Here is a 15,902-nt window from a genome sequence, read left to right on the forward strand (position 1 = left end):
TTTAAATATGGAGGGGGTGGGTGTCCCTTTAAATGTGGAGGGGGTGGGTGTCCCTTTAAATGTGGTGGGGGTGGGTGTCCTTTTAAATGTGCAGGGGGTAGGTGTCCCTTTAAATGTGGAGAGGCGGGGCCGCTCATGCTCATTCGGCCCCCTCACCACAACACCAGACTGCCAGTGCACCTGTGCGGGGCCTCCGGGGAGCAGACGGAAGGCTGGGCCCTGGGAAGAGGCGGAATCAGCGGCCGGAGTAAAGTAAAGTGTTGGGGAATCGATTTAAATCAAGGTGAGGGGGGTAGCGGAGAGCGAGATTATAAAGTAAAAGACGAGAAAACCAAACCTGAGAGTCGGGCGGGACCTCCGCGGAAGCCGAACGGAGCGGATTGAGCCGCGCGGGGTGGCGGAGTGAGCCGGAGCAAAGTGATTCTGACTGACGGGAGCGCGGACCAATAGGAAGAGGGCTGAGCTGGGAGGACTGAACTGGGTGGCCTGGTCCTCCAACCAATGGCGGCGCGGCTAGGGGACGGAACCTTTCTCCCTGGCGCTGAGGCTGAGGCCCGATTGTGACGTCATGACAGGAAGAGGCCCAATCAGGTGGATGGAGGCCGGCCCGGCCCATGACTGACGGGAGCTCTGACCAATAGGACGAGGGCTGAGGTGGGAGGACTGAACTGGGCGGCCTGGTCCTCCAACCAATGACGGCGCGGCAAGGGGGCGGGCCCTGTGTCTCCAGCTCACTAGCGCTGGGGCCGATTGTGACGCGCTGTCCCCAGGTGAGAGCAGCTCAGTCAGCACAGAGCTGGGGCTGGAATCTGGGAGAGGGGCCGCAGGCAGCACAGAGCTGGGGCTGGAATCTGGGAGAGGGGCCGCAGGCAGCACAGAGCTGGGGCTGGAATCTGGGAGAGGGGCCACAGGCGGCACAGAGCTGGGGCTGGAATCTGGGAGAGGGGCCGCAGGCAGCGGGCCTGGCAAAGGGGCAGAAGCTTCACAATAGAAGCTTCTTTCAAATGCAAAATTGTTTCCTACAGACAGCCTTGGTCACTCTGCAAAAAAAACTGTTTAACAATTCATCATAACTCCCCTGCTTTAGGAGAGGCGTAGAGTGCAAAAGCAAGGAAGTTACGATGAAACTGTGTGATATACTTGAACATATTAGCATCAAGAGGGAGGAGGTACTAGTGGTTTTAGCAGGCTTAAAAGTGGATAAATCCCCAGGCTCGGATGAGATGTATCCCAGGCTGCTGTGTGAGGCAAAGGAGGAGATTGCAGGGGCTCTGACACAAATTTTCAGAACCTCTCTGGCCACAGGGGATGTACCAGAGGACTGGAGAACAGCTAACGTAGTACCATTGTTCAAGAAGGGTAGTAGGGATAAACCAGGGAATTACAGGCCAGTGAGCCTAACATCAGTGGTAGGGAAATTATTGGAAAAAATTCTAAGGGACAGAATTGGTCTCCACTTGGAGAGGCAAGGATTAATCGGGGATAGTCAGCATGGCTTTGTCAAGGGAAGATCATGTCTGACCAATTTGATTGAATTTTTCGAGGGGGTGACTTGGTGTGTGGATGAGGGTAGTGCAGTGGATGTGGTTTACATGGATTTCAGTAAGGCTTTTGATAAAGTCCCGCATAGGAGACTGGTCAGGAAGGTAAGAGCCCATGGGATCCAGGGTGCCTTGGCACATTGGATCCAAAACTGGCTTAGTGGCAGAAGGCAGAGGGTGATGGTGGAAGGTTGTTTTTGTGACTGGAAGCCTGTGTCCAGTGGGGTACCGCAGGGACCGGTGCTGTGTCCCTTGCTGTTTGTGGTCTACATTAATGATTTGGATGTGAATGTAAAAGGTATGATCAGTAAGTTCGCAGATGACACGAAAATTGGTGGGGTGGTAAATAGCGAGGCGGGAAGCCTCAGGCTACAGGACGATATAGATGGGTTGGTCAGATGGGCGGAACAGTGGCAAATGGAATTTAACACTGAAAAGTGTGAGGTGATGCATTTTGGATGGACTAACAAGGCAAGGGAATACACAATGGATGGTAAGACCCTAGGAAGACAGAGGATCAGAGGGACCTTGGTGTGCATGTACATAGATCCCTGAAGGCAGCATAACAGGTGGATAAGGTGGTGAAAAAGGCATATGGGATACTTGCCTTCATTAACCAAGGCATAGAATATAAGAGCAGGGAGGTTATGATGGAGCTGTACAAAACGCTGGTAAGGCCACAGCTGGAATACTGTGTGCAGTTCTGGTCGCCACACTATAGGAAGGATGTGATTGCTTTGGAGAGGGTGCAGAGGAGATTTACCAGGATGTTACCTGGGCTGGAGCGCTTCAGCGATGAAGAAAGACTGGACAGGCTGGGGTTGTTTTCCTTGGAGCAGAGAAGGCTGAGGGGGGACCTGATTGAGGTGTACAAAATTATGAGGGGCATAGATAGTGTAATGTATATACCTTTAAGGGGGGAACTATGTTTTACAGCTCATGTATACTGCAGTACCGGCAGTGACCACACCTGTATATAGCATTGATTAGTAATCTGTACAGATCAGTTGCAGTGTGAGCCACGTTGAGTAAACACCTGTTGTACCGTTCTCCGCAGTCTCTGTCTTATTATACATGGACGCAACATTGGCGACGAGGCAGGTTCGAACCTACCTGCAACTCTGCGTCACCTCCCGGGGATTCATTCCTGGAGATCAGTGGATTGGAGGTCAAGGCCAGAGACTCGGGCGTCGACCACGGGCAACCGCCCAGTCATTCAGCAGAGACTCGAGAATTGCGGGGGATGCTGTCGAGAGCCAGGCTTGGCTTTCCAGTCGAGGTGGTCCAGCGAAACGGGCTGGCAACAGGTAGTGCGCAGACCCTTCCCGGACAGCGGCGGGCTAGAGCCCGACCGAGCGGCACAGCAAAGGGCCGAGCAGCGTCGACGGGGGAGAGAGAGAGAGAGGGCAGAGTGCACAGGGCGCAGCCGGTGTTCAGGGGCCGAGCAGCGTTGGAGAGAGGGAGAGAGAGATGGGCAGAAACCCGCGAGGCGCCGCCATTGCCACGAGGACCGCCGAGAGCGGCGTTGGCAGCAGCGCAGGAGAAGGGCGTGAAACCTACAGGGTGCCGCCATTGCCACAAGAACCGCCGGGAGTGTCGTTGGCAGCAGCGGGGGAGGAAGGAAAGCACGGGAGACGCCATTTTAAGCCATTGGGGGACGCCATTTTAAACCACACCCAAAATGCCGAAGAGTGGCAGTATCACCGCATTTGACAATGAAGTCAAAGATTGGACTACATATGCCGAACGAATAGAGGTGTTCTGCAAGGCAAATGAGGTGTCAGATGACAACAAAGCGTCGGTATTGTTAAATTTAATGGGTGCAAAGACGTATCACAGAATCACAGAAACCTCACAGTGCAGATAGAGGCCATTTCGGCCCATCGAGCCTGCACCGACACATATCCCACCCGATCCCCGTAACCCCTACACCAACACATATCCCACCCTATCCCCGTAACCCCACGTATTTAATCCCCCTAACACTAAGGGTCAATTTTATCATAGCCAATCAACCTAACCCGCACATCTTTGGACTGTGGGAGGAAACCGGAGCACCCGGAGGAAACCCACGCAAACACGGGGAGAATGTGCAAACTCCACACAGACAGTCACCCGAGGCCGGATTCGAACCCGGGTTTATTACGAAATCTAGTAACCCCAACGAAGCCAATGGAAAAGAGTTTTGAAGACATAGTAACGATACTAAAGGAACATTTAAACCCCACACCGCTGCTGATAGCAGAAAGATTCAAGTTTCACAAATGGAACCAGCATAAGGATGAAAGCAATGCTGAATATTTAACAGAACTGCGCAAACTATCGAAACACTGCCAGTTTGGAGCGGGACTGGCAGATACCTTAAGGGACAAGTTTGTGTGTGGGCTTCAAAGTGAAGGAACCCAGAAACGGCTTTTATTTGAAAAGGACCTTATGCTGGAAAAGGCTTTCAGCATTGCGGTATCATATGAAGCAGCAGCACGGGGCGCTGCAGAGATACAACAGAGACCGCAAGAATATGGCACAAACAAAATGTCATATGGAACAGAGAAGTGCTATCGCTGCGGCAGAACAACACACGACCAGAATGACAAAGTGTGCAGACAGTGTGGAAAAGTAGGACACATAGCACGAGTCTGCAGGTCGGGAAAGAAAACCAGCAATAAGAAACCTACCAAAGGAAAGTACAAGAAGGTACATAAGATGACGGAGAGTAGTTCAGACGAACAAAAGAGTGATAACGACTCCGAAAGCAGGGAACTGAGTTGTCTGAAACTACATAATGTGATCACAATGGAGGATCACCGAACCATTTGGGTCACTCTCAAGTTAGCAGGAGTCCAGGTAAAGATGGAATTGGACACAGGATCAGCCCTAACAGTCATAAACCGACGGGACTACGAGCGGCTATTCTCACACATACCCTTGAGAGACACAAAAATTATTTTGAAGATGTACGCGGGGCAAAAAGTCTACCCCAAAGGAAAAATAAGGGTGACCGTTATATATAATGATAAGGAAACACCAAAATTAGACCTGTATGTATTGCAAGATGGAGGACCACCATTACTGGGATGTGAATGGATCCGGAAAATACAACTGGATTGGCATTCCATACAGGCACTGACTGGCTGACCAAAAGGATGATGACGTCACACCTGGGCGACTGTCAAAGATCCTAACTGACGCGAAAGAAGTGTTCCAGCAAGGACTCGGAACACTAAAAGGCATGACAGCGACGATTAAAATTGAAGAAAACGCAAACCCAAAATGTTTTAAGGCCAGACCGGTACCTTATGCGATCCGCCCAGCCGTCGAAGCAGAGCTGGAGAGTCTGGAATGTTCAGGTGTACTGTCCAAGGTAGACTGGAGCGAGTGGGCTACACCCATCGTCCCTGTGATGAAAAAGTCATTGAGCAGCACGACTGGGGAACCAAGGAAGGTTCGCATCTGTGGGTACTTTAAGGTAACAGTGAACCCGGTCCTTCACACCGTACAATATCCACTTCCGCGGATTGAAGATATTTTCGCCTCGCTATCTGGAGGGAAACGCTTCACTAAGATTGATCTGGCCCAGGCGTATCTGCAAATGGAGGTAGAAGAAGCATCAAAAAAAACCTCACAATCAACACCCATAAAGGTCTCTACCAATACAACCGGCTGGTATTCAGGGTAGCATCAGCTCCGGCTATTTTGCAGAGGGCAATGGAACAAGTCCTGCAAGGGATCCCAGGGACCCAATGTTATTTGGACGACATCCTGGTAATGGGCGAAAATGACAGTGATCACCTTGCCAACCTGGAGCAGGTGCTCACTCGATTGCAGGAATATGGGCTCCGAGCTAACCGCCCCAAATGCGAGTTTTTTAGAAAACAGATCTCGTATTGTGGCCACGTTATCGATAAAGAGGGGTTACATAAGTCCCCAGAGAAGATTGAGGCAGTAGTCAAGGCTCCAGCACCGGAAAATGGGTCACAACTGAGGTCGTTCCTCGGGCTGGTAAACTACTACCATAAGTTCTTGCCAAATTTGTCTACAATACTACACCCACTGAACACCCTACTGCAAACTGGGGTGCCATGGAAGTGGAGTGACGAATGTAGACGAGCTTTCCAGAAGAGCAAAACACTAATCACATCGAAAGAGGTATTGGCCCATTAAAACCCGGCATTACCAATTCGGTTGGCATGTGATGCATCACACTACGGCATTGGAGCGGTGCTGTCGCACAAATTCTCGGACGGCTCAGAGAGGCCAATAGCCTTTGCGTCACGATCACTAACCTCAGCCGAGCGTAACTATGCCCAGATTGACAGGGAGGCCCTCAGCCTAGTGTGGGAAGTGAAAAAGTTCAATCACTATCTGCACGGGCAGAGATTCACCTTGCTGACTGATCACCAGCCTCTTGTCTCCATTTTTAATCCGAAGAAGGGCGTTCCGGTGATGACTGCGCAACGACTACAAAGATGGTCACTTTTTCTAGGGGCGCACCACTGTGAGATTGAATATAAGGGCACGAAACAGCATGGAAATGCTGATGGGCTATCACGCCTGCCACTGCCTACTGCGGAGGAAGCACCAGCCGTGGATCCTGTCGAAATATTCCATTCGACTATAGTTGAATACCTACCAGTAACTAACGCTTGTATCGAAAAGGAAACCCAAAATGACCCGACACTGTCTCGGGTATATGATTTGACGGTGAAGGGATGGCCAGCACATGGCGACTCACTGTTGCCAGCATTCTCGACAAGGAGAGAACAGCTGTCAGTGTGCCGGGGGACCTTGATGTGTAGATCCCGAGTGGTAATTCCACCCAAGTTAAGGGATAGAGTGCTCAATGAGCTTCATGAGGGTCATCTGGGAGGGGTAAAAATGAAAAGCCTAGCCAGGGCTTATGTGTGGTGGCCGGGAATCGATAAACAAATCGAGGACCTGATCAAGAGCTGCTCAGGATGCCAGAAAGTCCAAAATGCACCACCACAGGCTCCTCTACACCCATGGGAGTGGCCCTCATCTCCATGGCAACGGGTGCATATTGATTTTGCTGGTCCATTCATGGACTCAATGTTTTTAATAGCCGTGGATGCGCACTCGAAATGGCCTGAAGTCATCAAAATGTCCTCCACCACCACGGAGAAAACTATTGCAGTCCTACGGACCACTTTTGCCAGGAATGGCTTGCCAGAACAGATTTGCTCCGACAACGGACCACAGTTTGTGTCCGAAGAGTTCCGGAGGTTCTTGAAAAAGAATGGGGTAAGGCATTACACATCCGCCCCGTATCATCCAGCCACAAATGGATTGGCTGAGAGGTTCGTACAAACCTTTAAGAAGGCAATAAAGGCTATGTACAATGACAACATTCCGCTGCAGCACAAGGTGGACAATTTCCTGTTCGCCTACCGGAATGCGACACATGCAGTCACCAACCAGGCCCCCGCCATGATGTTCTTTAACCGAAGGTTAAGATCTCGCCTGGATTTGCTCAGACCAAGCGTACGAAGAGATGTTGAGAGTAAGCAATTCCAGCACATCCATGAGAAGCCAACAAGGAGCTTCAATGTAGGGCAACCAGTCTTGGCCCGCGACTACCAAACAGAAAAATGGCAGCCAGGAACGATATGCACACGGCAGGGCCCACTAATGTGCACAGTGGACGTTGGGGAGAGCATCGTGAGATGCCATGCTGGCCAGATTCTAGAGTCACAGGAACAAGTCAACCCCATGCCTCGCCCATACGTACCTAGTGATGAACCCGACGTACAGGTCGCATCTACCCCAGAAACAGTAGCATCGGAAGCTGATGAACCAACCGACGACAGGGGGCCAGAATTGCCTCCGCACCAAGAGCAAGACACTCGGGAAAGGCGCTATCCAGAAAGGATCAGGAAGCCTCCCCAAAGACTGAATATATAAATAGACTATTTTCAGCTAATGTTGCATGTTAAAAGTGTTAATTGTAATTAGTTTGATATTTAATTGTTAAATGAGTGTTATGGTACTGTTAATCTAAAAGGGGAGGAATTGTAATGTATGTACCTTTTAAGGGGGGGACTATGTTTTACAGCTCATGTATACTGCAGTACCGGCAGTGACCACACCTGTATATAGCACTGAGTAGTAATCTGCACAGATCAGTTGCAGTGTGAGCCACGTTGAGTAAACACCTGTTGTACCGTTCTCCGCAGTCTGTGTCTTATTATACACGGACGCAACAGATAGGGTAGATAGAAAGGAACTTTTCCCATTAGTAGAGGGGTCAATAACAAGGGGGCATAGATTCAAGGTAAGGGGCAGGAGGTTTAGAGGGGATTTGAGGAAAAACTTTTTCACCCAGAGGGTGGTTGGAATCTGGAACTCACTGCCTGAAAGGGTGGTAGAGGCAGGAACCCTCACAACATTCAAGAAGCATTTAGATGAGCACTTGAAACGCCACAGCATACAAGGCTACGGACCAAGTGCTGGAAAATGGGATTAGATTAGATAGGGCTTGATGGCCGGTGCGGACGCGATGGGCCGAAGGGCCTCTTTCTGTGCTGTATAACTCTATGGCCTAGAAATTCAGTTTGGGGCGCCCAGCTCGCCTGGGCGCTGGAATTACTGCTGCGCGCGGAGCCACTTGCGCCAGCGGAAAATTCAGTTTCAGCGCCCCAAGTGGAAGCCGGCCGCTAAACAAGGGTTTCGGCGCCCCGCTTGGGGCGCTGAAACTGAATATCGGCTCGCGAGTGCCGGCAAATGAGCCCGGCACCAAGGAGAAGTGCCGGGCTCTCTGGAAACAGCCGGCCATGCCGCGGGGGGGGGGGGGGGTGTAGGAGGCCGGGGACGGAGGTGCGGGCAGGCAGCCGCTGAAAAAGCGGCCGGCCGCACCTCCACCTTAACTCGCCCCACTACCGGCAGAGGTAGGCCCCGTGTACCGGTCGCTGTTTGCGGCCGGCGCGGGGGAGGCGGCAGCAACCAAATATGGCCAGCGGGGTGATAGCGGGGCGCTGCGCACACCGATGACGCCATCGGTGGTGGCGCAGCGCTACTGGCTAACGCCGCCAGTAGCGCCCCGCTAAATATCGCGGTAGGTTTGCACAGTGGCGCAAAAGCCCTCTTTGGGCGCAAACTGGTGGCGAAGGCCACTGAATTTTTAGCCCTATGACTCTAAGACTGGAGTCAGCTGTGGCTCAGTGGATGGCAGAGTCACAAGGTTGTGGGTTCAAATCCCGCTGCAGGGACTTGAGCATATAAAGCGAGGCTGACACTCCAGTGCGGTGCTGAGGGAGCGCCGTGCTGTCGGAGGGGCAGTACTGAGGGAGCGCCGCACTGTCGGAGGGGCAGTGCTGAGGGAGCGCCGCACTGTCGGAGGGGCAGTGCTGAGGGAGCGCCGCACTGTCGGAGGGGCAGTGCTGAGGGAGCGCCGCACTGTCGGAGGGGCAGTGCTGAGGGAGCGCCGCACTGTCGGAGGGGCAGTACTGAGGGATCGCCACACTGTCGGAGGGGCAGTACTGAGGGAGTGCTGCTCTGTCATTGGGCAGTACTGAGGGAGCGCCGCACTGTCGGAGGGGCAGTACTGAGGGAGGGCCGCACTGTCGGAGGGGCAGTACTGAGGGAGCGCCACACTGTCGGAGGGGCAGTACTGAGGGAGCACCGCACTGTCGGAGGGTCAGTACTGAGGGAGTGCCGCACTGTCGGAGGGGCAGTACTGATGGAGCGCTCCACTGTCGGAGGGGGAATACTGAGGGAGCGCCGCACTGTCGGAGGGTCAGTACTGAGGGAGTGCCACACTGTCGGAGGGGGAATACTGAGGGAGCGCTCCACTGTCGGAGGGGGAATACTGAGGGAGTGCCGCACTGTCGGAGGGGCAGTACTGAGGGTACGCCGCACTGTGGGAGGGGCAGTGCTGAGGGAGCGCCACACTGTCGGGGGGACAGTACTGAAGGAGCGCGGCATTGTCGGAGGGGCAGTACTGAGGGAGCACTGCACTGCCAGAGGGGCAGTGCTGACGGAGCACCGCACTGTCGGGGGGGGCAGTACTGAGGGAGCGCCGCACTGTCGGAGGGGTGGTACTGAGGGAGCACCACACTGTCGGACGGACGGTACTGAGGGAGCACCGCACTGTCGGAGGGGCTGTCTTGAGGGAGCACCGCACTGTCGGAGGGGCAGTACTGAGGGAGCGCTGCACTGTCGGAGGGGCAGTACTGAGGGAGCGCTGCACTGTCAGAGGGTCAGTACTGAGGCAGCGCTGCACTGTCGGAGGGGCAGTGCTGAAGGAGCGCTGCTCCATCGGAGGGGCAGTACTGAGGTAGCACTGCACTGTCGGGGGGGCAATACTGAGGGAGAGCCGCATTGTCGGAGGGGCAGTAATGAAGGTGCGCTGCAGTGTCGGAGGTGCCGTCCTACGGATGAGACGTTAAACCCAGGCCCCCGTCTGCCGCCTCAGGTGGACGTGAAAGATCCCATGGTGCTATTTTGAAGAAGTTATCCCCAGTGCTTTGAGCCCAATATTTATCACTCAATCAACATGACGATAATACATTATCTGGTCATTATCACATTGCTGTTTGTGGGAGCTTGCTGTGCACAAATTGGCTGCAGCGTTTCCCACATTACAACAGTGACTACACTTCAAAAGTACTTCATTGGCTGTAAAGCGCTTTGGGACGTCCGGTGGTCGTGAAAGGCAGTTAAGAAAGCAAATGGTATGCTGGCCTTCATTACAAGAGGATTTGAGTACAGGAGTAAAGAAGTCTTACTCCAATTATATCTTCTTCTTTCTTCTTAGGCAGTCCCTCGGAACCGAGGATGACTTGCTTCCACATTAAAAATGAGTTCTCAGGTGTAAGGGTAAACCGGGAGAGCTTCTTCTCCCCGAGACGGACCCTCTGATATAAAGGGTCGACTGGATCCATGTTTATCTGTAATTTAAACTGAGGTCTGGTCGTCTTCCGAGTTCTTTCTCCTAGAGGAGAGGGTAGAATGGGGGTCTTTAATGTTAAATGGTTTCACCTGGGTCCATTGCTTCCATCACATACCCATCGGTTCCTGTAGACAAACACACGTATCACTTGTCATTAATACAGTACATGGCCCCATCCAACGGGCCCCATTCCCTTTCTTCCGATAACTTGCGTCATTACTTGTTGACCTATTCTGGGCAACTCGTCTGGTTTAAGTCCAGCATTCTGCCTTTCTAGTTCTTTAATCTGTTGTTGGTTCCTCACTTCTTTATTTAGTGCTTGTACCTCCTGATTTAGTTGTACTGAGTATCGCCTTAATCTATCTTGTACTGGTCCTGGTTCTCCCACCCCTCCAGCCAAATCCTCTGGTAGTCTCATAGCTCGTCCTGTCATTAATTCATAGGGGGTCAGTCCGGTCGTTCGTCCTGGGGTGGCTCGCAGCCTCATTAGTATGCTGAGTAATAATTCCGACCATCCCTTCCCTGTTTCTTGGATGACTTTTGTCAGCGCGTTTTTCAGTGTCCTATTCATTCTTTCTACCATCCCCGAGCTCTGGGGGTGATATGGTACGTGATATTTTTGTGTCACATGTAGCAGCTTACAGATTTCTTTCATTATTTTGCTGGTGAAATGAGTGCCGTTGTCTGAGTCAATTTGCAGAGGCACTCCCCAACGGGGTATAACCTCGGTAGCCAATATTACTGCAACTGCTTTTGCAGAACAGTCTCGGGTGGCAAAGGCTTCCACCCACCTGGTAAATTGGTCAATTATTACCAGGCAATATTTCTTCCCCCGGTCCTGCGCTAAGGGGCCGGTAAAGTCAATTTGTAAGTTTTCCCAGGGTCTTTGGGGCCTGGGTTGGTTTGCTACTCTAACTCAACATCTCTGTCCTACATTATTCTTGTGCATATTATACAGCGGTGGCAATATTTCGCTACTTTCCGACCTATCTTTGGCCACCACCAGTATTGTGTCAGTAGGTGCAACATGTTACTTCTGCCAGTATGTGTTACACCATGGTATAGCGCCATCAGTTGTTGTCTACAACATTCCGGTGCCACCACCTGGTTACGTGGGCCCCATTTCCAAATTCCCTCTTGTAATTGCACGCCAGCTTGTCTCCATTTCTCCTTTTGCTCTTTACTAGTATTTTCTTGTATCTCCATTATATTCACTTCCTGTACCCCACTGACTATCCTGACCATATTTATTTCGTTTTTGAACGCGTCCTCTGGTTGCATTTCTTCCGCAGCTAGTTTTGCGCATGATCTGCATACCTATTCCCTATAGGGGCCTGGTCCTGGGGTTCAAAGCAACATAGAAGATAGGAGCAGGAGTAGGCCATTCGGCCCCTCGAGCCTGCTCCGCCATTCAATGAGATCATGGCTGATCATCCAAATTAAGTACCCTGTCCCTGTCTTCTCCCCATATCCCTTGATCCCTTTAGCCTTAAGAAATATATCCAACTCCTTCTTGAATATATTTAATGAATTGGCCTCCACTGCCTTCTGTGGTAGAGAATTCCACAGGTTCACCACTCTCTGGGTGAAGAAATTCCTCATCTCTGCTCTAAATGGCTTACTCCTTATCCCTAGACTGTGACCCCTGGTTCTGGACTCCCCGGCCATCGGGAACATCCTTCCTGCATCCAGTCTGTCTAGTCCTGTTAGAATTTTATAAGTTTCAATGAGATCCCCTCTCATTCTTCTAAACTCCAGCGAGTATAAGCCCAATCGACCCAATCTCTCCTCATACGTCATTCCTGCCATCCCAGATATCAGTCAGGTGAATCTTCGCTGCACTCCCTCCATGGCAAGAACATCCTTCCTCAGATAAGGTGACCAAAACTGTACACAATACTCAAGGTGTGGTCTCACCAAGGCCCTGTACAACTGCAGCAAGACATCCTTGTTCTTGTACTCAAACCCTCTCGCTTCGAAGGCCAACATACCATTTGCCTTCTTAACCACCTGCTGCACCTACATGCTTACCTTCAGCGACTGGTGCACAAGGACACCCAGGTCTTGTTGCACTTCCCCTTCTCCCAATCTATTGCCGTTCAGATAATAATCTGCCTTCCTGTTTTTGCCACCAAAGTGGATAACCTCGCATTTATCCACATTATACTGCATCTGCCATGTTTCTGACCAATCATCCAACCTGTCCAAATCATACTAGAGTTTCTCGGCATCCTCCTCACAGCACACACACCCACCCAGCTTTGTGTTGTCTGCAAACTTGGAGATATTACATCTAGTTCCCTCGTCTAGATCATTTATATATATATTGTGAATAGTTGGGGTCCTAGGACCGATCCCTGCGGTACCCCACTAGTCACTGCCTGCCACTCGGAAAAAGAGCCGTTTATTCCAACTCTTTGATCCTGTCTGCCAACCAGTTCTCTATCCAAGTCAGTACCTTGACCCCAATCCCATGTGCCTTAACTTTACAAGCTAATCTCTTCTGCGGGACCTTATCGAAAGCCTTCTGAAAGTCCAAATACACCACATCCACTGGTTCTCCCTTATCTATTCTACCAGTTACATCCTCAAAAAATTCCAGTAGGTTAGTCAAGCACGATTTACCTTTTGTAAATCCATGTTGACTTTGTCCGATCCTGTCACTGTTTTCCAAGTGCTCTGCTATTACATCTTTTATAATGGACTCTAGCATTTTCCCCACTACCGATGTCAGACTTACCGGTCTGTAATTCCCCGTTTTCTCACTACCACCTTTTGTGAATAGTGGGGTAACATTAGCTACCCTCCAATCCATGGGAACTGTTCCAGAGTCTATCGAATTTTGGAAGATGACCAGTAATTCTGTCCCTCTGGTGCTACTTGTCTCTCCCAGTCCTCTCTTCACCTTGTTTCTCCTCTCTAATGTTTCATCCTGGTGCCCATCCCCCTGTCAAATTAATTTAAACCCTCCCCCACAGCACCAGTTAACCGTCCCATGAGGACATTGGTCCCAGCTCTGTTGAGGTGCAACCCGTCCACCTTGGACAGGTCCCTCCTGCCCCAGAACTGGTCCCAATGCCCCAGGAATCTGAAGTCCTGCAATATTTCTCTTTCAGGTACTTATCCAATTCCCTTTTGAAAGCGGTGATTGAATCTGCCTCCACCACCCTTTCAGGCAGTGACTTCCAGATCCTAACCACTCGCTGCGTAAAAAAGTTTTTCCTCATGTCGCCTTTGGTTCTTTTGTCAATCACCTTAAATCTGTGTCCTCTGGTTCTCGACCCTTCCACCAATGGGAACAGTTTCTCTCTATCTACTCTGTCCAGACCCCTCATGATTTTGAACACCTCTATCAAATCTCCTCTCTACCTTCTCTGCTCCAAGGAGAACAACCCCAGCTTCTCCAGTCTATCCACGTAACTGAAGTCCCTCATCCCTGGAATCATTCTCGTAAATCTTTTCTGCACCCTCTCTAAGGCCTTCACATCCTTCCTAAAGTGCGGTGCCCAGAATTGGACACAATACTGCAGTTGAGGCTGAACTAGTGTTTTATACAGGTTCATCATAATTTCACACTTTTGTACCCTATACCTCCAGTCATGAAGCCCAGGATCCCGTAAGCTTTTTTAACTGCTTTCTCAACCTGCCCTGCCTCCTTCAACGATTTGTGCACATATACCCCCAGGTCTCTCTGTTCATGCACCCCCTTTAGGATTGTACCCTTTAGTTTATATTTCCTCTCCTCATTCTTTCTACCAAAATGTGTCACTTCACATTTTAATCTGTCACGTGTCCGCCCATTCCACCAGCCTGTCTATGTCCTCTTGAAGTCTATCACTATCTTCCTCACCGTTCACTATATTTCCAAGTTCTGTGTCATCTGCAAATTTTGAAATTGTGCCCTGTACACCCACATCCAAGTCTTTAACATATATCAAGAAAAGCAGTGGTCCTAGAACCGACCCCTGGGGAACACCACTGTATACCTTCCTCCAGTCCGAAAAACAACCATTCACCACTACTCTCTGTTTCCTGTCACTTAGCAAATTCCGTATCCACGCTGCCACTGTCCCTTTTATTCCATGGGCTTCAACTTAGTTGGTAAGCCTATTATGTGGCACTTTGTCAAACGCCTTTTGGAAATCCATGTACACCACGTCAACTGCATTACCCTCATCAACCCTCTCTGTTACCTTATCAAAAAACTCGATCAATTGGTTAAACATGATTTGCCTTTAACAAATCCATGCTGGCTTTCCTTAATTAATCCACATTGTTAATTTTGTCCCTGATTTTTGTTTCTACAAGCTTCCCCACTACCGAGGTCAAACTGACTGGCCCGTGGTTGCTGGGTTTGAACAAGGGTGAAACATTTGCAATTCTCCAGTCCTCTGGCACCACCCCAGTTTCTAATAAGGATTTGGAAGGTTATGGCCAGTACCTCCGCAATTTCTTCCTTTAATTCCCTCAGCATACTAGGATGCTTCCCACCCGGTCCTGGTGACTTATCTACTTTAAGTACAGCCAGCCTTTCTAGTACCTTGTCTTTATCAATTTTATCCCATCCAGTATCTCCTCTACCACCTCCTTCACTATGTCTATGGCAGCATCTTCTTCCTTGGTGAAGACAGATGCAAAATACTCATTTAGTACCTCAACCTTACCCTCTGCCTCCATGCGTAGGTCTCCTTTTTGGTCCCTAATCGGCCCCACCCCTCCTCTTACTACCCGTTTACTGTTTATATGCCTATAGAAGACTTTTGGATTACCCTTTATGTTAGATGCCATTCTATTCTCATACCCTCTCTTTGCCCCTCATATTTTCTTTTTCACTTCTCCTCTGAACTTTCTATATTTAGCCTGATTCTCAGATGTATTCTCGACCTGACATCTGTCATACGCGCTCTTTTTCAGCTTCATCTTACTCTCTATCTTTTTCATCGTCCAGGGAGCTCTGACTTTAGTTGCCCTGCATTTCCCCTTAGTGGGAATGTACCTCGACTGTACCCGAATTATTTCCTCTTTAAAGGCAGCCCATTGTTCTTCGACAGTTTTGCCTGCCAATCTTTGATTCCAATTTACCCGGGCCAGATCCATTCTCATCCCACTGAAATTGGCTTTGCCCCACAGTGCAGTGGATGCACTCTAGACTGCACTCTCCCCCCAAGGTGTCATCACCCTCACCGGGATTCAGCACTGAAAACCGGTTTGAGAGCGCCGCACTCCCGGGGGATTCCTGCACTGCCTTGCCTCCTCAAACCCTGCTAGGCGGCCACCCAGTTACAATTCCCACAAACTCTCTGTGGCTGCGGGGTGACCACCTCCTGGAACGTGCGCTCCAGGAAACTCTCAGCCTCCCGGCTGCCCGGCAGTGACTCCCGCCGCTCATCAAGCTCAGAGACCCTGAGCTCGAGTTCCAGCCACGCAAGGCGCTTCCTGCACACGTGGTTCACCAG

General features: G+C 50.7%; 2 protein-coding genes across 2 annotated transcripts in view; both read left to right on the plus strand.

Annotated features, from left to right (window-relative positions):
- Positions 1-15,902, plus strand: part of LOC147114457 (uncharacterized) — a 296,186-nt gene that overhangs the window by 158,585 nt on the left and 121,699 nt on the right. Inside the window, exon 4 of the mRNA XM_085993921.1 lies at positions 14,044-14,062. Coding sequence (XP_085850047.1) covers positions 14,044-14,062 — 19 coding nt within the window. The remainder of the gene's footprint in view (positions 1-14,043; positions 14,063-15,902) is intronic.
- On the plus strand, positions 158-7,724 carry LOC147114459 (uncharacterized). Its single transcript, XM_085992152.1, has 2 exons — positions 158-283; positions 2,599-7,724. Exon 2 carries the CDS (start codon positions 3,630-3,632, stop codon positions 4,674-4,676), a length of 1,047 nt encoding a protein of 348 aa, XP_085848278.1. The 5' UTR covers positions 158-283; positions 2,599-3,629; the 3' UTR covers positions 4,677-7,724.

This window comes from Somniosus microcephalus, chromosome 7, assembly GCF_052327205.1.
Source record: "Somniosus microcephalus isolate GS21.2 chromosome 7, FLI_Smic_1.0, whole genome shotgun sequence".
Lineage (NCBI taxonomy): Eukaryota > Metazoa > Chordata > Chondrichthyes > Squaliformes > Somniosidae > Somniosus > Somniosus microcephalus.